Genomic DNA, 25,065 nt, shown 5'->3' with positions numbered 1-25,065 from the left:
AATGTGCTTAGCTGTTACAACTCAAACTATGTCAAGCACCTTCTAGAGCACAGGTAGGAAAAAATGAGCAGAGAGCAAGGCCAGCAATTATATAAATATCAGTAAAGAAAGCAGAAAAAGGAGGAAAGTAACTTGAAAGGAAACCCTCTCTACCTCAGCTCCTCCTCTCTGACCTACAGACCCATGATGAAGGACAAGCCAGCCTAAATATCAATACCTTCCTCCTTGGACGTGTGGGCCCAGCTCACAAATCCACAAGCCAGGGGCTCAGGGAGGACTCTCCTGCCAAAGGCAGTCTAAATTCTCTGCCTGAGAAAGAAAGACTGTTCTCAGACATCTTTCTTCTAGAGCTTTATTCCCAGGCTGAGAAGAGAAATGAGAACTACATAAGGTCACTTGAGGAACTAAGTTGACTCAGAGGCAGCATTCAGGCAATTCAGTCCATTCTGCCTTTCTGGAGTTTACTAAAAATGTATTGCTCAGGCACAGCCTGGTTTGTTTTTTTCTATGTGTTGTACATTGGGCACATGATAAAGGTAGAATGACTCACTTAAAATATAGGCAAAATTTAATACTACATGTGAACCCCTCTGAAAAGTGCTATGCAAATAGAAGATAATAGTGTCATAAATATATTCTTATCTATTTTCGAAATACTCTAAGGTTTGCCCAGGTCGAACACACAACTCAGCAATGCTAACTGAACATCTGTGATGTTACAAAACATGTGTCACTGTGCTCCCTCTGTGGGGATCCTACAGGGTTATTTGCCATTCACTCTTTATCTAGAGTCTCTGACTATACATTTACTTCACTTCAGACTCTTGGCAACTTCAGACTAAAGGACTCCTGCAGTCAGCATGATTTTCAATCCCTCCTCACCAGCTACACTCTACTTCTCTCCCAACAAAGGTAATGCTAAGAAATGAACTTAGCATGATGGTGGGGAGTGGGGAGATTCTGGTGACAGGAGGAAAGGGGCAGGAAACAGCAAGACCAAGTCAGCAAGAAGAGAAAAATTAGCCTGATGGAGGCATCATACACAAACAGATGAACACCTGTGGGACAAGGGGTTATGAAAGCAACTAAATAAAGCACAGTCTAGTTCTTAGATAAAAACTAGGCAAGAACAAAACTTCTAGTCATATATCCTCTAGAATCCTGACAGTAGCTTGCATGTATAGAGTCAAGCATCTTTACAAATATTTGCAGATAATTGCTGCAAGGACTCACAATTATCTTTTTTTTTTTGAGACGAAGTCTTGCTCTGTCGCCCAAGCTGGAGTACAGTGGTGGATCTCAGCTCACTGCAACCTCCGCCTCCCTGGTTCAAGCAATTCTCCTGCCTCAGCCTCCCAAGTAGCTGGGACTACAGGCATGCCCCACCATGCCAGGCTAATTTTTGTATTTTTAGTAGAGACTGGGTTTCACTATGTTGGCCAGGCTGGTCTCGAACTCCGACCTCACGATCTGCCCGCCTCAGCTTCCCAAAGTGCTGGGGGATTGCAGGCATCAGCCACAGCACCCGGCCACCTTTATTACTCTTAACTCAGACATCCAGGCACTGGAGTTGAACTATCTAGGTTCACATCCTGGGTCTGGCATTTACCAAGTGTAACAAACTGTGTGCCTAGCCTCAGTTTCTCCAGAAACTTACAGAATTAGAGAGAATCAACATAAAGCACATATGTGAAAGGTCTGCAAAAAACAATATTCTACAAATCAGAGCTACATAAATTTGGGGGTTGAAAAAATTTATGGTTGCTGTTGATATGCAATCAAAATTAAAATTGATTAGGTTGATGGCATAGTTTGAAGTTATAAAAAACTGAAATGAACCAATACACATTACACAAATACACACTTCACGTCAAGCATCTTGGTCTCCAACAGACAAAAATGAGATAAACCTGGACAAAATCTAACGCTGCTCTTATGGCAAACTCTATCTACACTTTCAGACCTCTATCCACTACCCCCACTCTCTGCACCCAAAAAACAGCACTCCTATTCTCTTGGGCAAGAGGGTAATTTCTGCCATTTTCCTTTTTAATGGAGGCCTTACATCTATAGACTACCCATATTATCACACTGGCACCCTGGCCAAATTCTAAAGTGTGGCTTGAAACTTTGTGAAATAAACCTACCTCTGTAAAATAAGCCCAACAGTGAAGAAGTCTATTTTTGGCAATTCAATTTATATGCGGTTATTTAATGACAAAATTGTCTAAAAACTAAATTACTTTTGTAGTCAGAAAACATCAAAGCAAGTATATTTGTCCTTCAAATGTAATTCTGATTAAAAAAGAAGAGAGCTGCTTCCAAAATCTAATAATCTCCTTAACAAGTGAGACAGAAAGAATCTCATCAGTAGTTTGGAGGATGCATGGAAAAGTATGGGAAACAGCCTATAAAGGGAAGCCATGAGCTGATTAGCAGGGGGTGAACTAATTCTTAAGTAGGAACAACTTAGAAAAAAATGAATGTAGGTTAAAAATGTCCTGATTTGGGACCAGTGTTGATCATCATCAAGATTCTGCAAACTTTTGAGCCAACCAGTTATGCAGCGTCTAAATTAATTTTATAGGTATTTAAGTGTCAAATTACTACTAGAAATTTTGGTTATGCACAAACGCTATGAAATTTTCCTGAGTAAATACATCTTACATTTCTTGGGGTACATATTTTGAACCAGCTTAGCTGAAGCTAAAAGCCAGACTAGAAGCAAGGAAATAAACTCACTTGTCAAACTCATCAAAGAGATCACAACTCTGCAGTTTTGAAAGAGCAAGTCGAAAATATTCCGCTAGAAAACAAATGGAGTGTTATGAATAAAAGGATAATCATGTCTTTTTAGTACTTAGTAAACCACCTTACTCCCTCCCACACAAACCCATTTCCAACCAGCATGGCCACATTGATTTATTCTGTGAAAAATTAACGATACAACTGCAATTAGCCAGCACTACTTCAGCAGGCCCATTCAAAATCGTAAATGCTCTAAAGACACTTTCCAAAACCTCCCCAAAAAACAACACATTTAATCTGAAAAACAATCATATAATTTTAAAATAGCACATGATTCTGAAATTGATGTTAGAATAGAAATAGTAAGTTTAACCCAATTAAATTCTCAAATTCTCTGCAAAATAGTTTTAAAATAAAAAATAAAACAAAAAATACAACCCCCACCCTCACAGGATCAGTTGAATAAGCAAAATCTGACTCACAATGTTGAAGGCTTGTCACCTTGGGCTTTTATGATCCCTCAAAAATCTAGAACTTAATGCTATATAGGGCCAATCACTTATCAACAAGCAGAAGGGAAAGTGTTTTATCATTAGAAGATGGAATAATTATCTCTAAACTTAACAAAAATAAAATATCCACTGATTAAATTAAAAGACTGCTTAAGGAGATAAGAATCGCTGATGAGATAAAACTCACAGGTAAAAAGAAGCCATGGGAAGCTAGGAAGGAAGCTAACCCTCAGGTTTTCCTGCTAATTCTAAATTAGAATAAAGTAAGGCACCAGAACTTACATGGATCACATGGCGGCAGAGCAAATGTAAAAAGTAGTTTCTCAACAACAACAAATCTACCCCTGTTATCCTTTGGTTCTATACTGCCTCAAAAGGAGTGAGAATTTATATTTTAAAATGTAATTCATTTCATTCCATCCCAAAATCATATCCATTGGAAATCATTAGGAAGCAGAAAGAATAAAAGCCCTTAAAATTATATTAACATGCCATTCTCATCAAACACCACTCAAATTTAACAGAACCAGGTAAGAATAATACTACTGACCTGATGTTCTCATCCCATAGGGCAAATCAAACTTATCGCTACCATACAAGGAAGCAATCTTTCTAAAATCAGCTGCACACAGAAAAGGGTGAAACTGATGAAACCTGGAAGGAAAGGATAAAGAATGATTTTGCCAAATACCTACTATATTTGCAAGCTTTTAAAATCAAAACTAAAAGTAACTACAGCATATAATTCATATCAATATACTGGCTATACAAAAATGTATAATTTTTTTAAATTTTTAAAAATAACTTTAAACCATGCTGAAATATTGCATAGAATTGGGTACTTAATGGAACTACACAACTGAAATGAAAACACTTTGCAGCTACTAAGATGAAAATTATGTTACAACTCAGGAAGTAAAAACAAAACTTAAAAACAAACGAACAGCAAGTGATAAAATAATAGCCATATATAGGAAAAAACAAAGTAATATTATAAAAGTGCTGATGTTAAGCTATTTCTGAATTTAAAAGTACCATATATGTGAAGTTGTATCAGCTATGACAAGTCTGGGGTCACTATCCCATAAATGACAAAGCTGAAATCCACACCCAAGCCTAATTATAAGGAAAGATGTTCTCTTTATAACACTGAAGATAAAAGCTCCAGGTTTCCCAGAAGAGCTTCTCCAAATTGCTGCTGGCTTTTCTGTTTCTGAGAAAGTGGCCTCAAGTACACTCTAGGGGACTGCCCTCAGAGAATACTGTCCACATGATAAACATAAATCTACCTGTCGCTTACACTGTAGACTTACATAACTTGCTGAATAATCTTGCATAAATACTTTAACCCTTTTGGGTTTTCTCAGAAAGGAAAGGATATCTTTTTTCACTAAAGTTATGGAGTACCTTAATTCTAGAGTATTATTTTAACCTGTGGTCTGCAACCCGTATGTGGCTCATAAAATCAATTTTGTGAGTCACGATCGGCATCTTTTTAAAAAGTGAATGGAACAGAACACAGTACATCTGGAGTAGTAAAGGTAAAAATTCTTTTTTTCTTATTATATAAATATGTGTTTGCACTAGATTCCAAGTAAAATGTATTTCTTCCTGAGTCGTGTTCAAAAAAGTTTAAAACACTATTCCAGTTTTGCAGTGGTCCTCACTGGACGCACACCCCTGGAAAGACTACAAGCAGCCATAGCACACTTGGAATCATATACGAAAAAGTCTTATGTATTTGCAGTTTTCCAGAGAGTTGATTGATTGTAAAGGGATCTGTAGCCCCAAAGAATTAAAAACCAGTAATAACAAGGTGCAGTAATAAAAGACAATAGGAAAAAAAATGAATTTTTAATGCTTCATAGAAAAAATGCTGAACAGATTGTGCCTGTTTTACCCAATTAAACATGCCTTGAATAGATTTTTATTTCTTGTTATCTAGAGCATTTTGACCAGCAATCTGTCAAAGTCAAAGTGATGGAGGAAAAGAACATGTGAATAGAAGAGTAAATTCTTTACAAAGCCCAAGAGCCACAATCAACAATCATTGACATTTTATGTAGATTAATCATTATTTGCATTCTATGTAGTTCATTAAAAGTTAATAAAAGGGAAATTTTCTACTCAAAAAGTTTAAACTAGAGGCAAGGAAGGAGAAGCCACAAAATAATAAGGGTGGAAAATAACATGGGAGCAACAAGGGGGAAAAATAAAACCCTAAAGAACAATTCGCTTTTTTATAATCAAACACAAATAGACCTCTCTAGCCTCACCTGTGTGAAAAGAATACTGGTTTGATTGAGTTCCTCAATGCCTTTTCTTAAAATATATGCAGAGCTCTGACTAAAAGCACAAAAAGAGACAGGATATTCAAGCTCTTCCTTAAATATGGGGTGTCCACTTTATACTGCTAAGATTTGCATTAAAAAAATAAACAAGTGTGGAAAATGATTACAAGCACATTTAGAATATTTTGTAAGCCACAGGTTTTTCTGGTATATTTTTACCTCAGCAGAGAGGCAAAAGCTGGCTTTGATAAACAAGGCTGGATCTTATTTCTCCGTTTCATTTCCACAGGTGCCACCCTATGAGACAAAAATAATGTCAGTCAGAAACCAGAACCGGGCACCCTGCCCAAAGGGAAGCAAATGCCCTGGGAACTCATTCATGCCACCACTGAGAGGTTCTGTGGCAGCAAACAAAAATACTCCCTGCACCTCTTGAGGTGTGCCAGTGCCTTCTCCAAGCCCTACACACACCTGAGATTCATGGATGTAAGGAAAGGGAGGGTGGAAAAGCTGAGGTGATGAGCAACCCAGAAGTGATTCCAAGAGCAATGATTCAAAGGACCTTCAGAGAAGGGCCAGGATTACTGCATTGTAGAAGCCGCAACTAGGCTCACTTTTTAGAAGTCCCTGAAAGCTGGAGAAACCGAAACTCACCCCAAGGGCACGTGGCTATTTACCACCTCCTGCCACATCTGCTGACGCACGCCGGCAGCAAACACCACAGAAACACCTGACCTGAACAGGTTCCATAGACCCTTGCCTTGGGATCCAGGGGACTCTACAAATCACACTATTGAGAGTCATTTCTAACTCTTCTCTATTCTTGGCATAAGTTAGGCCCTTGTGTGCTCCTGAATGGAGTACTTGTCTCCACAATTTAAAAGGGTATTGTGAAACATGACAGAGCACAACAAGGAAAATAAATGAAAGGGGTGGTGGATGGCAGGATCCAGACTTAGCTGGGAAAGAGGAAAACAGCTTAATACAAAAACTTATTAATGATCATCAATTATGTGAAGAATTCATATTTAAAAACTAATCAATTTTCTTCTATAATCAGCAGAATTCAAAATGAAGGAAATATCCTAAACCCTTCATGGACACACACAATTTTCCATTTTTGTGGGTACAAAATCCCCATAGTTAGAATTGCTAGGTTTCTGAACTATGAGGCTAGTAAACTCCTTACGCAGGAAAACATCTTTTGTGAATACCACATGGCAAGGACTCCTTGATTTATACATAAGGAAGATATATAAATATGGTGGACCAGCACACTAGACCAAAAAATCTCAATTATATTTGGAGGATAACATGAAGATATTATTTGATTTCTAAAGTCATTAAAACATAGAAAACAGTTTTAGGATATTGTGAAGACAACCTTTGGGTGACTTTTTAAAAGAAAAACACAATTATATGTCTTAAATCATTTTTAAGGAAGCAAGTTCATTGCACAAACAACTGTCTGAGCTAATATCCCAAGGTACTTGCGTGACTATAGTAATGTGTTAGCTGAGGAGTCACATGGTCACTTCAACCCTGATGACAAAAGACTGCTGATTTAGATCCTTTTCATCACCTTCTTTATCATTTTCCCTGTGACCAACAATAGGATTTGTAGGAAAGTAGCAATCTAGTAAGCTTTTTGCTTTCTCTTCTATTTTTGTCTTCTACTACTAAGGGTAGGACAGAGAATGTGGCAAAGATGTAGGGATAGATCCCCTTGATGTAGTCCTCATTTAGTACATAATCAGACTTCAAAATTCTCTAGCCCGATATTTGGGTCCAAAGCCTAAAACTTTAGGGCCAAAACTATCCACCTGGCAATGGGTTTTTTCCAGTAGCCATTTGCCTAACGTCCTTCCATGAAAAGCATTACAATTATTTTTCAATCAACCAGTAATGAAATCAAATGCAGAAGCATCAGCTTTTTTTCATCGAGTAAGCACAAGTTAGAAACATGATCTAAGATCTACTATGAAACACTGGCAAAAAATACTGACTCTTTGTCTAAGACAGGAAGTTATGTGATTTATTTTAGCATAATTATGTACTGCCACCCGTTTGGGATTTAAAGGTCATCAAAACTTTTTTCCTAGCCAAAGGACTGACAATGAGAAGGTTAAAATCCCTATTACAGAGGCTTTCTCTTCAGTAAAACTATCTGTGCCTCTTCAAAGTTTTATATGTGGTATTTCAAGTCAAAGCTATTTCAGAAGATACATATATCATCGTTCACCAAATATATTTAAACAAAGGAAACCATATGTAATATCTGTATTTTATCAATAATCTCTTAAGCAAGCATTTTAGGTTCCAAAAGTTAAGTACCACTGAGCCCAGTAATTATGCCATTAACTCAAGGAGATGATCTATAGCATAAAGAAAGAATGTTATAACCCAAAGATGGTTAACACCATGGCTTCACTGGGAAGTCAATAGAAAGCAGGTGTTGCTTGTCAACTTTTAAATTGTTCGAGATACAATCTATAGGATACTGGAATGGTAAAACCCCAATTTACAATGGAAAGCAAGAAAATATTCAAAATGTTACAATGGTACAAGTTTTTTTCATAGGACCCTCTACTATAACTTGTGGATTTGTGTGAAAGACTAGGTTGAGAGTTATTTTTAAATAACAAAATGAAACTTACCAATAGACATTCGTTCCCCATAATATGCAATGCAGTACATAATAGAGGAAGACAGCACTCAGGAATATGGCCACAAGATACCCTCTCATGGCTGGCTCACCTGAAACACAAGGAATGAAGTCCAAAGCAAAGGCCAGGTTGTTATACAAATGGATTTTCACAATGGCTCAAATATAAGCATTATTGGAAAAAATATACAAAAGGAACTATAGAAAAAAATGATGTGGGCATGTAATTTTGGAAATACTCACTAAACGTGCAGAAAGATAATGTTTTTTCTGTCTCTCCTTTTATCAATAAGCACAACATAATGTATGTTTAGGCCAATAAACAGTTCCACGGTCTCAAAGGTAGGGGCCTCCCCCTACTACTTTCTCATGGTAGGTAAGAAAGAAATAATTCCTTCAGAATAAAATTTTACACATCTATTCCATATCCAAAACTTTTTTCACAAACATTAAAACCTATCTATTTTCTCTCTCAGTAGAAAGTGAATAGATGCCTTAAACTGTGAATATTTCATTTCTTCAGTGCTTGAAATGATGTTAAAATGTTATACATTATAATTTTTACAAGTCATTTTCTAATTTTTAACTGAGGAAAAAAGCTACTGAAAAAACATTTCCCTCATCCTCAATTTTTATATACTTTTAGATCCACCTATTTGATTTTTCCACATCATAGTTCAGGTATATTCAGCTACTTGCTTGTTTTGTATTAAATTGACAATATTGTTCATTACACATTTGCAGACAGACAAAAACCTTGACACAATCCTCTCTAAAATGTAAATGCAAAAAAAGCCTTTATAGAATATATTTTAAAAACCTATAAAACATGTTTGGTTTTCTCTTTTGCTTCAAAGGAAAAGAGGAAAAGTTTCCATTGTCTTATGTAATTAAATGTAAAAGACAAATTTAACATATGGTTCCATAATAGACCTATTTCAACGCCTGTGACTTTAAACAGGTACACTGCTTCTCTGTCTCCCTTATCAAGTTTCTAGTTCATCTAAACAACTGCATGTGCCACTCCTTTCACTCCTATCCATGCCTATTAACCTCAATCATGGCGATGCAGTATAGAACCTGGGAGTCTGGTTGAATAAATTTCCAAATAATATGGCATTGCCTTCTTTTTAATGGTAAATATGTTCAAATGGAAATCTTAAAATAAACCACTCCCTTTGCCTTCATAAGTAGAATATACTAAACATAATTTAAACTTTTCTTGATAATATGGGGTCAGCTCAACAAATATAATTGTTCTGGGCTTTCTTACAGTTGAAACCCTCTGCAGCTAATGGGTGTGTGGGGCTATTTGCTAAGCAGTCCTAAACTGGCATGATTATCTGGTTGAGTTGCTTTTCACTCCTCCCTTGCTGTCAGCTGTTGGTTCTTGCTGCTATTAATGCAGTCACCACCCCCACATGCCACTATTCTAAATTAGTTAGAAATGAAAACTATGTCAGGAGAAAGCAAATAAATAAGCAAGTTAATGAGCAAACTTTAGTTCACACATACTTCTAATTAGGTATACATAATCCCTGTGAAGAGTCAACACTGGTTGGAAATCAGAAGACAAGATTCACAGCCTAACTCTACATATGGTGTGGGGACCCTAAGGTAAATCAGTCTACCTCTTCTGACCTGAGGGTCCTCAAGTGTTTACAAGTGAGAACACACCATCTACCTCTTTGGGTTATTAGATAGTCCTGGAAGGCAGTTTACCATGGGCCAAAATAGTGAGGAACATCTTATTAAATGCTCAAATCAAACATTTAAGGCTCCACTAAGAATAACTTCATTTGGCTGGGCGCAGTGGCTCACGCCTGTAATCCCAGCACTTTGGGAGGCTGAGGCGGGTGGATCACGAGGTCAGGAGTTCAATACCAACCTGGCCAAGATGGGGAAACACCGTCTCTACTAAAAATGCAAAAAAATTAGCCAGGCGTGATGGCAGGCACCTGCAATCCCACCTATTCAGGAGGCTAAGGCAGAGAATTGCTTGAACCCAAGAGGCAGAGGTTGCAGTGAGCCAAGATCACGCTACTGCACTCCAGCCTGGGCGACAGAGTGAGACTCCCTTTCACAAAAAAAAAAAAAAAAAAAGAATGACATTTATGCAAAGATCCAACAAGGATAAAACTTACCAGTATCAGCAAAATTTTTTAATGTATTTACATCTAAGACAGTATATGAAGGTCTAGGGAAAGAAGTCAGTATTTACGAGTCAAAATTCCTATGTATTCTCCAAAACATACTCTTTGGGCAATTTATGTATTATTCTACAGAACACGGAGGTATGGGTAAGCGAGACTTGTGTTATTGTTTTGTTGTTTTTCATTCACTAATATGTGGTCTAATTAAAAACAAAGAAGTGTGAGAGAATGCTCTGTTTTCAAACAATAAAACGAACCCACTCTTGAACAGCTATTGCATACGCCACCTGAAAAACATTTAGGAAGTTAAGGCACTATCGTATTTCATGTACAATTCACAGCTTCAGTATTCAAGTTGCAAAGGACACGGGCCAGCCAGGATATCCTTGTGATAAACATGGTTCCTCTGCTTGCTCACAGGAAAAAGCTTCCACAAATAAACCAATTATCTAATTATATTCTATAAGTGGAAGGGCATTTTGCTTTGAGCAAAAACATTCAAAGAAAAAACAGAATTTAAGAGGTTATCTGCTTTTAAAAAGACATAAGGCCCTTTAATATAGCTTTGATTACCAAAAAAAAAAGAGTTTTCAAGATCTTGACATTAAACAGGACCAATGCCAGCTTTGTGGCTGCAGATGCTCCTAAAATCAGGGTCCCTAAAACATCCTTTACAAAAATGTGGGTAGAGGATGGCAAGGGAGAGAAGGACTCACTGGCAGAGGACAAATGTTCACATATTCTCCAACTAAGATATGTAACCCAATGTATAAGTAACCTATATATGCCAAATTAAACTCAATCTTGACAAATGTTTCACTTTGCTTTAATAGTAAAAGCATATTTTGTGTGGAGCATTAAAGTTCATAAAAAATCTTTTATATGTCCATCCCTCCACTTAAGGCTCAAAATAAGCTTGTTAGATGGGTGTGCAGGTGTTGTCTTCTTGATGAATGAGGAAAACTGAAGGTTTATAAGGTTGAGTTGTCTGAGGTCACACAGTTTAAGGAAGACAGAAATAGATTTATGGTTCAATCATTTCTTTCTCAGAGTTCCATTCCTGGTGTTATCCTGTCTCTCAAGATAAAAAGCACAAGGCAAATCTAAAAGAGATAATTCTAATCTGAAAATTCCTAATGGTGTTCCATTGGTATCTTGAAGTCTAGAAGGGTAAATTCAGATATTGGTGAAAGGAGGTGACTCTAGGGCAGGCTCAAGAGTCTGCACCAGGCAGGGACTTGTTAACATGCACACTCCTGAGCCTCTACTTAATCTGAATCTCTGGGGCTCAGGAATGTGCATTTAAACAGCATCCACCAATTTGATTCTTATGCACACCAAAATTTTGAGAATCACTGCTCTAAGACATACAATAGAACCATGGAAGAATTTCTGAAATACAGAGACTGTAACAGATACAGATCCCATAACTAGATGCTTTGTATTATTTTTTTTTACCCTAAATGCCTAGCACGTGGTAAATGCTCAATGAATAACAACTGATTAGAAGCATTAAGATGTATGAGTGCTTAGCCTGTGCCAAGGCATGTGATAATTGCTTTTGGTGTATTACCTCATGACATCCTGACAACCACCTTGCAAAAGAAGTGGTAGACTTACAATTCCTATTTTGTAGAGGAGGAAACCAAAACTCTGGGAGAAGCAACGACTTTGTTGAGCTGACAAGTAGCAGAACGAGGACTCAAATCTGTCTCTATCAGGCCACAGGCCATGCGTTATACTACCTCCCCCTAGATGTGAGCTTTCACAAGTGAGCACAGGCCCCTCCTTTTGCTACCAGACTAAACATTACTGAACATTTCTCCAACTTAAGCAATCCTGCAAGCTCCTTAAGCAATATCAATTCTAGTAATTGATGAAATGGAGGTAAAGCTTATAATACTTTTGATTCAAACTCAGCTGAAATAAAAGCCTGTTACTCCCAACCCTGTTCCCAGTTCTGCTCCTCCCAACCATGCTAGCATTGTTTATAAAAACAAACTCTATGGAGAAACACTTGAAAAAAATGTCAGGTTTTTTTTTAGACTCCCCTAATGCTTTCTCAAACCAAAGGGAGCTTGCTTTTCCAACCAGCTAGAAAAAAGCATGTTCAGCAATAATTCTAGAAACATTGTTCTACTTATCACGCATTAGGTTAGTGCAAAAGTAATTGTGGTTTTTGTCATTTAAAACCAACCTAATAGAAAAACCCGGTGGGTATCTCAGTCAATATGCAACACCAAGGAAGAAAGACCCTTGGCGTTCTCTATTCCAGATGCTGAGCACACACAAACCCCACCTCCCTGTCTCCTCCATCCCCAGTTCCGTTTCAGTCTGGAAGCAGGTGCTTCCTAATGCCCATCTGCAAGCCCAGCCACCCCAGGCACTGGGACTGATTCTGACCCACGGAAAGAGAGTCTGAGGAGCCCTCGACTAGCAGCTTAACAGTAGGGTCAGGTTCCTGTGGATCCAGTAGTGATCCTGGTCATCTCATCCACTGGACCTGGGTTCCTGCTGCTGGGTGCTTAAACTCTACCACACTTTTCCAACGTCTGCATTCTTCTCTTTCCTAGTCACCCTAGCAGCTCTGCAGCCAAACTTCCTTTTTTTTTTTTTTTTTTTTTTTAGTCACTAGGATCCTAAACCATGTCCCCATCTGCCCTGGGGTGAGGCACCCTTCTGTTCCCTGCTTCCTCAGTGGCAGACATACTACTCTTTCTACTACTAGGTCTCTTCTCAAACCCAACATGCTGCTGTTCAATAATACTCCTTAGTAACTCACATCTTTGTGCAAATAAGAGAAGCACATCCCCCTTCTACCTCCACACAGCCTGTGGGCACCTAATGTCTAATATCTCAGCAGCATCTAGATTTAAGCCACAACCTTCCCCTTAAGCAGGTAACCTTGTTCATGGCTCACCTCCATACCTTTACCACGTGGCCCTGCTGACACCTGTGTCCATTCAGCCCCTGGACAGGCCGTCATCCATCCTAGTCTCTGCTGGTCTTCAGCTCACACTGACATACACTCCAGACTGTGTGGAACATGGCCAACAGATTTCACATCCTGCCTTCCTTCCTCTTTGTACTTATTACTCAATTTGTGATTATAATCTGCAGTCACATGCCTACATGAGCAAATCTACAACAGAACCTCCAACTCTAGCCATGCATTAATGTCTAGATTTTTTTTGGTCCAGCCTCATAGGTCCCCTAAGCCTAAGCCTCACAGACCCAGCCATCTCCATATAACCTAAGCCTTAATGTACAGGACTCCATAGTGATGAATGGAAAGGCCTCAGTCCTCCTCAATTCATTTACTACCTCTCTTTTAGGTTTGGTCCTTATTACTAATTAGGTAGTCCAAATGCGTGAGATCAGCTTCATTCATATCCCAAGGATCTACAACCTCTGGCAGCGATGATCATGTAAATGATAGCACAGTTTATTAACCACTTACTAAATGGCCAGCACAGTACTAAGCCCTTTTTCACATAAGGATGAAATCACGGATATTTTCATCCTCATGCTAGATATGTTTAATACCCAGAGCACTGGCCAGAATTCAAACTGAGATCTGATTTCAAAGCCCACACTTTGAAATTGTGGCTTATAGAAAACTATAATAACCATATTTTTAAGAGTATGAACTGTTAAATAATCATTCAATAATATCTTTTAAAAATAAAACAAGGGGATGATACACATTAAATTATGCATTTATCAAACACACGTCTTTAGAAACATTATAATATGAAAAGCTATTAATCTCATAATTAAAGAGAGAAATCCTAAGGAATCAGTAGTCTGGTTGATGGGATTTTCTGCTAGAAGGATGAAGAAATTCTCAATAGACCATAATTAAAGAAATAAAAAACAGCACATATAGATTTTTTAAACATACAATATTACAACGAAAAGGCTAAATTTAATCTGAAGTTATAAACTAATGCTATTTAATACAAGTTAAGAAAAAACTCTGACATTGCTGAGTAAATTAACAGAAAATCTGATTTATGCCCCCCTCCAAAAATATTGAGTTGTGTAGTGTCAACAAATTAGATCAGCTGTATACATTTTGACTGATTTCTAAGAATATAACTATTTTCTTTCTGCATTGCAGAAAGGGAACACGTATAATTAACTTTCTTTCCCTCTCCTCCCCCAACTCTTCTGCTAATACAATGATATGAAGCTGGTTCCTACATGCATATGCACAAACACCCTTCTCTTTCAGCTTTTCAACAAAGCCAGTGCTTTCACCAGATATCATCCTTAGCACATGTAGACAGATCTTTTCACTTAATTAAAGATAAGCCCTCTGCCAAAGCAGATGACCAGATCCTCTCCTGAAAGTGGGGTGTGCTCACTGCAAAGAATATAAAAAGGAGAGAAATGACTTCTCAGCAGAATTTTCTTCTTTAATAGCACAACAGGACACACTAAAATCATTCAGCTAATAGCAACTATATGGGATGCTAAAAATAAAAGAACTGGAGTTCCTGTTTTCAAGAGCTCTCTCTTCAGACTCAGGTCCATTGCAAGTACACAAGTAAGCTTTTAGGGAACTTCTTTTGTTCCTACTGTTTATTCACATTTTCTTTCCATGCCCATTTATTCTCTTAAAGTAAAAATTGTCCCTGTATTCTCATATTAACATCCTGCTAATAAGATATCAGCTTCCAAGAAGCATTAGATGTTGTTAACAGGTTGATGACTGTGGCTACTTTTTTTTTTTTTTTTTGGGATGGAGTCTTGCTCTGTTGCCCAGGCTGAAGTGTAGTGATGCAATCTTGGCTCATTGCAACCTCCACCACCCGGGTTCAAGCAATTTCTCCTGCTTCAGCCTCCCAAGTAGCTGGGACTACAGGCACGTGCCACCATGCCTGGCTAATTCTTTGTATTTTTAATAGAGATGGGGTTTTGCCATGTTGGCCAGGCTGGTCTCAAACTCCTAACCTCAAGTGATCCACCCACCTCGGCCTCCCAAAGTGCTGGGATTACAGGCATGAGCCACCATGCCCAGCCTGTGTGTAATTTTTTAAATTGCCTTTATTCATTTTTTTCCTTTTTTTGAGACAGGGTCTCACTATACTGTCCAGCCTGGTCTCTAACTTCTGGGCTCAAGTAATCCTCCTGCCTCAGCCTCCTGAGTAGCTGGGGATAAAATTTTTATACACTAAAATTCGCCACTTTTAAGTGTATCAGGTAACAACCACTGAAGTCATGATTCTAAACATTGTCATCAACCTCAAAAGTTCCTTTGTTCCTCTTTGTAGTCACTTCCTTCTTCCCACTTCCTGGCCCCTAGCAGCCTGATCTGCTATCACTATAGTTTTGCTTTTCTAAAATTTCATATAAATTGAATCATATAATATATATCTTATTTCTGACTTCTGTCAATTAACATAATACTTTTTTTAAAAATGCTCAAGTTGTTGCTTGTACCAGGAGTTCATTCCTTTTTGTTGCTAAATAGCATCCCATTGTATGGTCATACCACAATTTATTTATCAGTTCACAAGTTATTTATCAGGCAATACACATTTCGTTTCTTTGCAATTTTTGGTTATTGTAAATAAAGCTGCATTAAACATTCAAGTGCAACTTCTTGGGTGGATATACGTTTTCATGGGCCATATGGTAAACACGTTTAACTTTATATGAAAACTTTATATTGCATTCTGGTGCCTATCTCAGTTATATTGCATGCTGGTGCTTATCTCAGTTTAAAAAAAAGCCCTACCTATACCAATTCAAATTATTACTGCTATTGAATAATACGAATCACTGACCGAGGTAAGAATCTCTTATCTATTAATATCAAGAATTTCATAATGTGTATGTACTCGACTTTAGGATATGGAGAATAGAGCTCACAGTCTGGTGAAGGAGATGTTACACTGTTTCAAAATTATTTCCATTATCTGCTATGAGGATTAAAGCAAACTATTTTACACCTCTGTTATTCAAAGTGTGGTCCATGGACCAGCAGTACTGGCATCACCTGGGAAGTTGGTAGAGCTGCAGAGTCTCAGCTCCAACCTTTGATCCACTGAGTCAAGTGGATTTTGGCAAACCCCATGTGATCTGTGTGTTTGAGAAGCACTGCTGGAGAAGGTCAGAGAAAAAAGGAATTGTATCCAGCCGAGAAGATCAGGGCTTCACAGAAAACAGTTTTTGAGGGGAACTGGCAGCTCATTCTAAGTTTTATGCTACATCTTTTAAGAGTCTTTAGGGCTTGACCTTTGAAAGTTTTCAATCAACAGAAGTTTCTCTGAAGAAACTAGTCAGATTCCCTTTGAAAATAAGTGGCTTTGAGAAAAATTTCCCTCACCACTCTAGGGAATGTTTGTGGGTTTTTTTTTTTTTTTTAATTCCCTGGACACTGTCTTTCCTGTATTATTTTCAGTCTCATCCTTCCATCTACTATTAGTGTCAGTATGATACTACCAGTATTTTTGAGGGAAAATATGTAGGATTCCTCCATTCACATTACAGCTATAGGACACACACCTTATCTTGCATCTCCTTCTGATTCACCTAAGTGCCAACTGAATCATTGGCCACATATTTACAACATTTCCAATTTACAATTGCAATTTACAACTTGAACCCAAGAATTACAGATCTTAGAGCTGGGAAGACCGCAAGAGTTGGGGGCATTTAGACACAGTGAGGACTTACGTATCATACTACAGAAGAGGCAGCCAGGATTTTGAAAAGTTTAAAAAAAAAAAAACTTGTCAAAGGCTATCTTGCTAATAAGTAGCAAAGTTGGTAATAAAGAAGAACATTTTATACGGGTTCCCCTCCAGCACAATTCCTGTCACGTTATGGGTGCACAATAATATTTACTTATTTCATGAGTAAAAAAGTCAATAAATGAATAAATAAATTACTATCTCCAAACCCACTCGTCTTTGTTTTTGTTCCAATCCTCTCTGATCTCTACGGTTTTCAGTTCCAGAATGTCCCCTTGGGTGGCACTACACGGCCTCCCTCCTCTACTTCTCTGCCTGTGTTTCTAGATTTTCTCTTCTTCCTCTGTCCACCTAAATACAGGTGTTTTCAAGCTGTTATCTTAATCCTGTTTCCTAAACCCATGTTCTCATTACTTCTCACCTTAGCTACTAGCAATGATCTCTAATCTTTCTTCCCTTTAAACCAGCCCACACGCTGTACTTGGCATAAAATCCTCGAAGTGCAGCTCTCATCTTGTCACTTTGCCTGGTATTTAAGACTTCCATGATTTGGTCTTAATAATTCATTGGCAATTTATTCTTTGTAGGTAGTAGCATAATTAGGTGTTAAGATTGTTTGCTTGACAATCAGACCCCCTGAGTTTGAGTCTCAGCTCTTCTTCTGATGAGTTGTATCACCCTGGGAATTTGCCTAATCTTTTTACACTTCAGCTTCCTTGGCTGTAAAGTAAGAAATAATAATACTTCCTAATAGAGCTATTACAAGTAGTAAATATAAAATACTTAGGTAAGTATCTGGCACATGGTAAAGACTCTCCTAATCTTGTTTCAATTCTTCTTTTAAAATTAGTGAAATATCAGCTTCCCATGCACCAAGCCCTCCCTAAAAAATTAGCTTCCTAATGTCCTGGTAGAGATGCTAAAGAACTCATGACTTTGTGCCAATAATAGCCTCGAAAAATTAAGTTTGCATTACTGTGCTATTATTGCTGCACAATCATTTTAACATCTTAAAGTATCTGTGACAGGAAGCTTTACTCATCTGCTTTTGAATATAAAGTGAAAGGCATTCAAAATAGTATTAATTCACTGGCAAAACTCATCTTAGAATTAGACCCTATTTCTGGCTATAGAAACCATATCTTTTTTATGCTTTTCATAATAAAACTTCTCTGAAATTTAGTAAAAACAAACAAAAAACTCAGATTTGTAAACAACATTTCAAATTTATGTTTTGAAGCAAAAAAATAAAAATCAAGAACTCTATAAACAATCTGAGTTGGCAAATAGGTTTCATGAAATAGGTTTCATTCTCATTTGGATCCATTATAATGTTGAGAAGGATTCAGATATTGTGTCCTAGGTGTTGAAGCAAATACCATGGTGACTCAAGCAATGTTTAACAAGGTAAGGATAAAGACGAATTTTTCCTCACCCTACGCTAGAGAATAAGGACAGAAGAATAAACACTGTATGACAGGTGCCAATAAAAAGTTAAAATTAGGACCGGGCACGCTGGCTCAAGCCTGTAATCCCAGCACTTTGGGAGGCCAAGGCAGGTGGGTCACTAGAGGTCAGGAGCTCGAGATCAGCCTGGCCAACATATAGTGAAACCCCGCTCTACTAAATAATACAAAAATTAGCTAGACGTGGTGGTGCACGCCTGTAGTCCCAAGCTACTTGGGAAGCTGAGGCAGGAGAATTGCTTGAACCCGGGAGGCAGAGGTTGCAGTGAGCCAAAATCGTGCCACTGCACTCCAGCCTGGGCAACAGAGCAAGACTCCGTCTCAAAAAAAAAAGAAAAAAAAAGCAGTTAAAATTAACTAAACGCTTATGTGATAGAACAGTTTTAAATGCTTTAGACATAGACTTATTTTAATCCTCAAAACCAACCTTTACGAAAGGCTTTATCGTCATCCCTATCATACAGATAAAGACACCAAAGCGCAGAGAAGTTATAACTTCCCCCGGGATACCCAAATCAAAAGTGACAGAGCTGGGACTTGAACCCAAGCACGTACTAGAGTCCAGGAGCATCACAAAGACTCTCAAAATACTTCCATCTTTTTGATGCCAGAAATGGTAAAGATTGACAAGAAAAACAGCTTTACAAATCACCAAGATGATTACAGTCCACATTCCACTAAATTGAGGTGTTGCTGGCAGTAAAACCTGAGGATCCAGCCCTACCTCCAGCCTTGATTCAGGTCCTCAAGAGTTCTGCAAGTCCAGTGGCTAAGGACCACGCTGGGGAAGGACTTTGAAACCCTCATGAGCAATCTCAGTAGGAACAAGCAAGAGCTTAAGAGGTTCCCTAGGACTAAATCACAAGACCATTATGAGTGTCCATATTGGCCAGCACTGCTAAAGCATAATGTTATCAGTCAATAAGTGTCTTTCCCAAAAAGATCTCCAAACAAATTTGCTAGAATAATCATTCTCTGATGAACCTTAATAAATCATTGAGTGCCTGCATATATTCATGGGTAAAACATGTAGTTCATTCCTGGTAGACATCTGAACTCTAGATCTTTTTTCAGAATAAAGTTATACATTGATGTCTGAAATCTGTGCATAGGATTCCAAAAAAAGTAAGAAAAATCAGCCTAAAAAATTAGAAGGTACTTTAATGAAACTATCATTAATTGTTACACTTAAAGACAGAGAGAGAACTGGAATTAATTCTATTGAGAAAACAAGGCCCAAAGAGGGAAACCCTCTTGCCCAATATAAAGCTGGTTAACAGCAGAATTTCTATAATATTTGTGATGCATATAATGTTCTAATTTTAAGAGTTTTCTTACTCCTCACTTATGTATTGGTTAAGAAGAGTCCCAAAGAAGGCCCATTCAATTGAGAATAAAAATAATATGTAAGACTCTCATAGCTCAACTGTGGGATATGCTGAAGGGTCATGGGTTACATTAGCAGTCTTATAGGCCCCCAGCCTGCAAAACTAGTAAGAGAAAAAATAGCAGGCACCTGTATTCATAGAAGAGGGGATTTTAACATCACCCACAAGAGAAACATTGTATAAGAACATTACAAGTGCTCAAGTTTACATTTAAGCAATTTGAGACAATGGTGGTGTTGCCTTTGCTTACCTGCACTTTTAAGAATCTGTGTCCTAAAGACCTTCTGTTCGCAAAGGTGGAGAATTTGCTAAAGAGGGACCAGGCTGCCAAAGACTCAGGACGCTGCCTGCTGAATTGCTGGGGCCTCTCTGTTAGAAATTATCTAAGACCCGGGGTTGTGCTGCTTCCTCACTTGCAAATGCTGAAATAAAACATAAAGATAGTATGTTTCTAAGAATGGTTCAGCTGCCCCAGAAAAATGTAAAGTCATTTTTAAAACTTTAAGGAAAACGCCATTTTAGTAAACTCACTTCTGATCTCCTAAAAAATGCTTTACAGGATGATGAAATTACCAAACACAAAAACAAAACAAAAAATCCAACAGTACATATTACATTATTGCCTGCCTTTCAGAACTGGCTTTCCGAAGGACCCAGCTCAGTCTCCTTAAAAATAATAACAAACCCAGCTCAATTAATCCCAAGTAACCTGGTAATGAAAGAACCATCTGTCTTCTTTTCCAGCTTCTCTCCACACATACACGCAGCTTTATTTTGAAATGCAGAGGTGAGGTGAGAGAAGTAGCTATTTCTCTGAAAATCATTAGAAGAGGAAGGGACAGAAGGAGAGAGGAGAATGAGGAGGAGATCAAGAAGAATAAAAATATCTAGAAGAAAGTGAGGGAAAAAGAAGTGTGGGTGAAGTATTAGAACAACTAGTTTAAAAATGTGCCGTGGGCTACTTTCTAAAAAAAAAAAAAATTGAAAAAAATCTCAAACCTCTCTTGCTACAGCTATTTTCACACAAGACTAACACACACACACAGACACACACACACAGAGACACGCACACACAAAATGCACGCTCTTTAAGACGTTAAAAACAATTATGCTAAATCTACTCTGCCTGTGTGCTATAAAAGAACAGCATGGTTTATGGAGTATTTTAACTCCATTATTATGGTATTAATATTCCGGTATTTTGCCTATTTAAGTTAAAGGCACTTGAAAAATAGCAGCTGCATGAATATCTCATTAACCCTTGTGCTGTTTCTTAAGAGCAGAAAATGAAATTCCCACATGGAAGATACCCTCTCTATACTAGAAAAAATGGCAACATCCTTATCTTCAAAGACAAGATGTTGAGACAGAGCTTGTTGAAATAACTCTTATCTTTTAAGCCTCCCCATACAATTTAGCTGCATTTTCACAGTTTATTACGTTCAATCTAGTATATAAGTTCAGGCCGGGCGCGGTGGCTCATGCCTGTAATCCCAGCACTTTGGGAGGCTGAGGCAGGTGGATCACGAGGTCAGGAGATCGAGACCATCCTGGCTAACATGGTGAAACCCAGTCTCTACTAAAAAGACAAAAAAACAGTCAGGCGCGGTGGCAGGCACCTGTAGTCCCAGCTACCCAGGAAGCTGAGGCAGGAGAATCGCTTGAACCGGGAGGTGGAGGTTGCAGTGAGCCAAGATTGTGCCACTGCACTCCAGACTGGGCGACAGAGCGAGACTCCGTCTCAAAAAAAATAAACAAATAAATAAAAAATAAGTTCAGACACACTGAAGAGATATTGCATGTTCAGTTCCAGACCACTGCAATAAAGCAAATATCACAATAAAGCAAGTCACAAATTTTCCCAATGGATGTAAGTTATGTTTATACAACACTGTCTATAAGTGTGCAGTAATAGCATTGTGTCTAAAAAACAATGCATATCTTAATTTTAAAATATTTTACTGCTAAAAATGCTAATGATTGATCATATGAGCCTTCACTGAGTTATAATCTTTTTGCTAGTGGATGATCTTGACTCAGTGCTTATGGCTACTAACTTATCAGGCTGGTGGTTGCTAAAGGTTGGGGTGGCTGTGACAATGTCTTAAAATAAAACAATGACGTTTGCTGTGTCAACTGACATTTCCCTTCACGAAATATTTCTCTGTACCATGCAATGCTCTTTGATAGCATTTTAGCCACAGAACTTCTTTCAAAATTACAGTCAATCCTCTCGAACCCTGCCACTGTTTTATCAACTAAATTTATCTACTATTCCTAACCCTTTGTTGTCATTTCAACAAAGTTCACAGCATTCTCACTAGGAGCTGATTTCATCTCAAGGAATCACTTTCTTTGCTCCTGCATAAGAAGCAATCCTCATTCATTAAAGTTTTATTATGAGTTTGTAACAATTCAGTCACTTCTTCAGGCTCTACTTCTAATTCTAGTTCTCTTGCTATTCCCATCACATCTGCAGTTTCTTCCTCCACTACAATCTGGAAGCCCTCGAAGTCATCCCTGAAAGTTGTAATCAACTTCTTCCAAACTTCTGTTAAAGTGGATATTTTGACCTCCCATAAATCACAAACGTTCTTAATGGCATATAGAATGGTGAATTCTTTCCAGAAGGCTTTGAATTTACTTTACCCACATCCATCAGAGGGGTCACTATCTATGGCACCTAGAGCTTTACAAACTATATTTCTTAAATAATAAGACTTGAATGTTGAAATTATTCCTTGATTCATAGACTGCAGAATAGACGTTGTTTTAGCAGGCATGAAAACAACATTAAACTCCTCATACAACACCACCAGAGCTCTTGGGTAATTAGGTGCACTGTACAGCAATAATATTTTTAAAACAATCTTTTTCTTCTAAGCAGCAGGTCTCAATAACTGGCTTAAACTATTCAGTAAACCATGCTGTTCCTTTATAGCACACAGGCTGAGTAGATTTAGGACAATTATTTTTTAATAGATGGGTTCTCCCTATGATTCCCAGGCTGGTCTCAAACTCCTGTGCTCAAGTGATCCTCCTGCCTTGGCCTCCCAAATGCTGGGATTACAGGAGTAAGCTACCGCACTTGGCTGATTTAGCATAATTTGTAAGGGTTGTAGGATTTTCGGAATGGTAAATGAGTACTGGCTTCAACTTAAAAGTCAACAGCTGCGTTAGCCCCTAACAAGAGGGTCAGCCAGCCCTTTGAAGCTTTGAAGCCAGGCATTGACTTCTCTCTAGCTGTAAAAGTCCTAGAAGGCATCTTCTTCCACTAGAAGACTGTCTGTCTACAATGAAAATCTACTGTTCAGTGTAGCCACCTTCATCATTTATCTTAGCTAGATCCAGATAACTTGTTGCGGCCTCTTCTTTAACACTTGCTTCTTCACTTTGCACTTTTGTGTTATGGAGACAGTTTCTTTCCTTAAACCTCATGACTTACAACTTTTCTTCTGCAGGTTCCCTTAGTCTTCATGGAAAAGAGTTAGAGCCTTGTTTGGGATGAGGCTTTGGCTCAAGAAAATTTTGTGGCTTGTTTGATGTTCTATTCAGACCACTAATACTCTCTATATATTAGCAATAAGGTTTTCACTTTACCATTTGTGTATTCACTGGAGAAGCACTTGTAATTTCCTTCAAGAACTTTTCCTATGCATTCACAACTTGGTTAACTATCTCAAGAGGCACAGTTTCTGGTCTGTATTGGCTTTTAACATGCTTTCCTCACTAAGCTTAATCATTACTAGCCTTTGATTTAAAGTGAGAGATATGCAACTCATCCTTTCACTTGAACACTTAGAGGCTATTGGAGGATTATTAATTGGACTAATTTCAATATTGTTGTGTCTCAGAGAATACGGAAGCCCCAGGGGAGGAAGAAAAACAGGGAAAAAACTGGTCGGTGGTCCATTCAGAACACATAAACATTTATAGATTAAGCTGACTGTCTTATAGCGGTGTAGTTTGTGGTGTCCCAAAACAATTACAATAGTAACATCAAAGATCAGTGATCAGCTGGGTGCGGTGGCTCATGCCTGTAATCCCAGCACTTTGGGAGGCCCAGGCGGGCAGATCACGAGGTCAGGAGATCGAGACCATCCTGGCTAACACGGTGAAACCCCGTCTCTACTAAAAATACAAAAAATCAGCCGGGCGTGGTGGCGGGTGCCTGTAGTCCCAGCTACTCGCGAGGCTGAGGCAGGAGAATGACATGAACCCGGGAGGCGGAGGTTGCAGTGAGCCAAGATGGCGTCACTGCGCTCCAGCCTGGGCAACACAGTGAGACTCCATCTCAAAAAATAAAATAAATAAAATTTAAAAAGAAAGAAAAAATATATATTTTATAAAAAGATCAGTAATCATAGATCACCATAACAGATATAATAATAATGAAAAAATCTGAAATATTAAGATTACCAAGATGTAACACGATGGTAAGAAGTGAGCACATACTGTGGGAAAATGGTACCAATAGGCTTATTGGACAAAGGGTGGCCACAAACCTTCAATGTGTAAAAAGCACAATATCTATGAAATACAATAAAATGAGCCATGCCCGTAACTGGCTCTAACTGCTTCTTTGCGTCTTTACTTCTTTATGAGGGCTCCCATGCCACATAAAACTTGTAAAATTAATGTGCATGCTTTTCTCCTGTTAATCTAACTTATGTCAATTTAATTCTTGGACCCAGCTGGGACCTTAAGAGGATGAAGGTGGGGTTTTTCTGCCGCTATGGTCTCTGTTAGAATATATTTATTTAAAAAAATTCTTAGAAAACAAATACCTTAAAATTGGCAAATATTTTATTTCATAGGCCATTTATGAACTCTAATGCCCTTAAACAGGGAAATAATTATGCTTGATTATGAAAATCATATAGTAACATAAAAAATAGATTTTACCAAAGAAAGTTTTTAAAAGTTGACTACATGAAGATTATTTCCATTTGTTAGATATATGCATGTGTAACACCTTATAGTAAATCCTCACTTATTGTTCATAAGTTCTTGGAAACTATGACTTTAAGCAAAGTAAGGTACATCAAAACCAATTTTTTTCATCAATAATAAAATGACAATGAACAAAAATGTTTTGCTTAAGGTTGTAGTTTCCAAAAACCTATTAATGACATTAA

The 25,065-nt window shown here is 38.0% G+C and overlaps 1 protein-coding gene across 41 annotated transcripts in view; it reads right to left on the bottom strand.

The window, feature by feature from the left end:
- The window catches only part of ST3GAL6 (ST3 beta-galactoside alpha-2,3-sialyltransferase 6), a 64,939-nt gene that overhangs the window by 18,524 nt on the left and 21,350 nt on the right, over window positions 1–25,065 (bottom strand). For 10 of the 41 annotated variants that reach the window (XR_010155046.1, XM_016939904.4, XM_063805134.1 and 7 more), the window contains exons 2-5: window positions 8,209–8,308; window positions 5,771–5,848; window positions 3,811–3,914; window positions 2,743–2,806 (exon numbers count right to left, since the gene is read on the bottom strand). Coding sequence is in view for 29 of the 41 variants with exons in the window: in XM_016939898.4 (XP_016795387.2) it covers window positions 2,743–2,806; window positions 3,811–3,914; window positions 5,771–5,848; window positions 8,209–8,308 (346 nt within the window). In the remaining 12 variants the exon portion in view is untranslated. Of the gene's footprint in view, window positions 1–2,742; window positions 2,807–3,810; window positions 3,915–5,536; window positions 5,607–5,770; window positions 5,849–8,208; window positions 8,309–13,289; window positions 13,804–19,263; window positions 19,394–20,177; window positions 20,350–20,636; window positions 20,807–25,065 lie in introns of those variants that run through there. The other 31 variants (XM_016939900.4, XM_063805130.1, XM_016939901.4 and 28 more) reach the window with 14 other exon arrangements.

Source organism: Pan troglodytes, chromosome 2, assembly GCF_028858775.2.
Source record: "Pan troglodytes isolate AG18354 chromosome 2, NHGRI_mPanTro3-v2.0_pri, whole genome shotgun sequence".
NCBI classification, from domain to species: domain Eukaryota; kingdom Metazoa; phylum Chordata; class Mammalia; order Primates; family Hominidae; genus Pan; species Pan troglodytes.
Note: the sequence above shows the minus strand (reverse complement) of the source record. Positions and strands in the feature narration are given on the sequence as shown.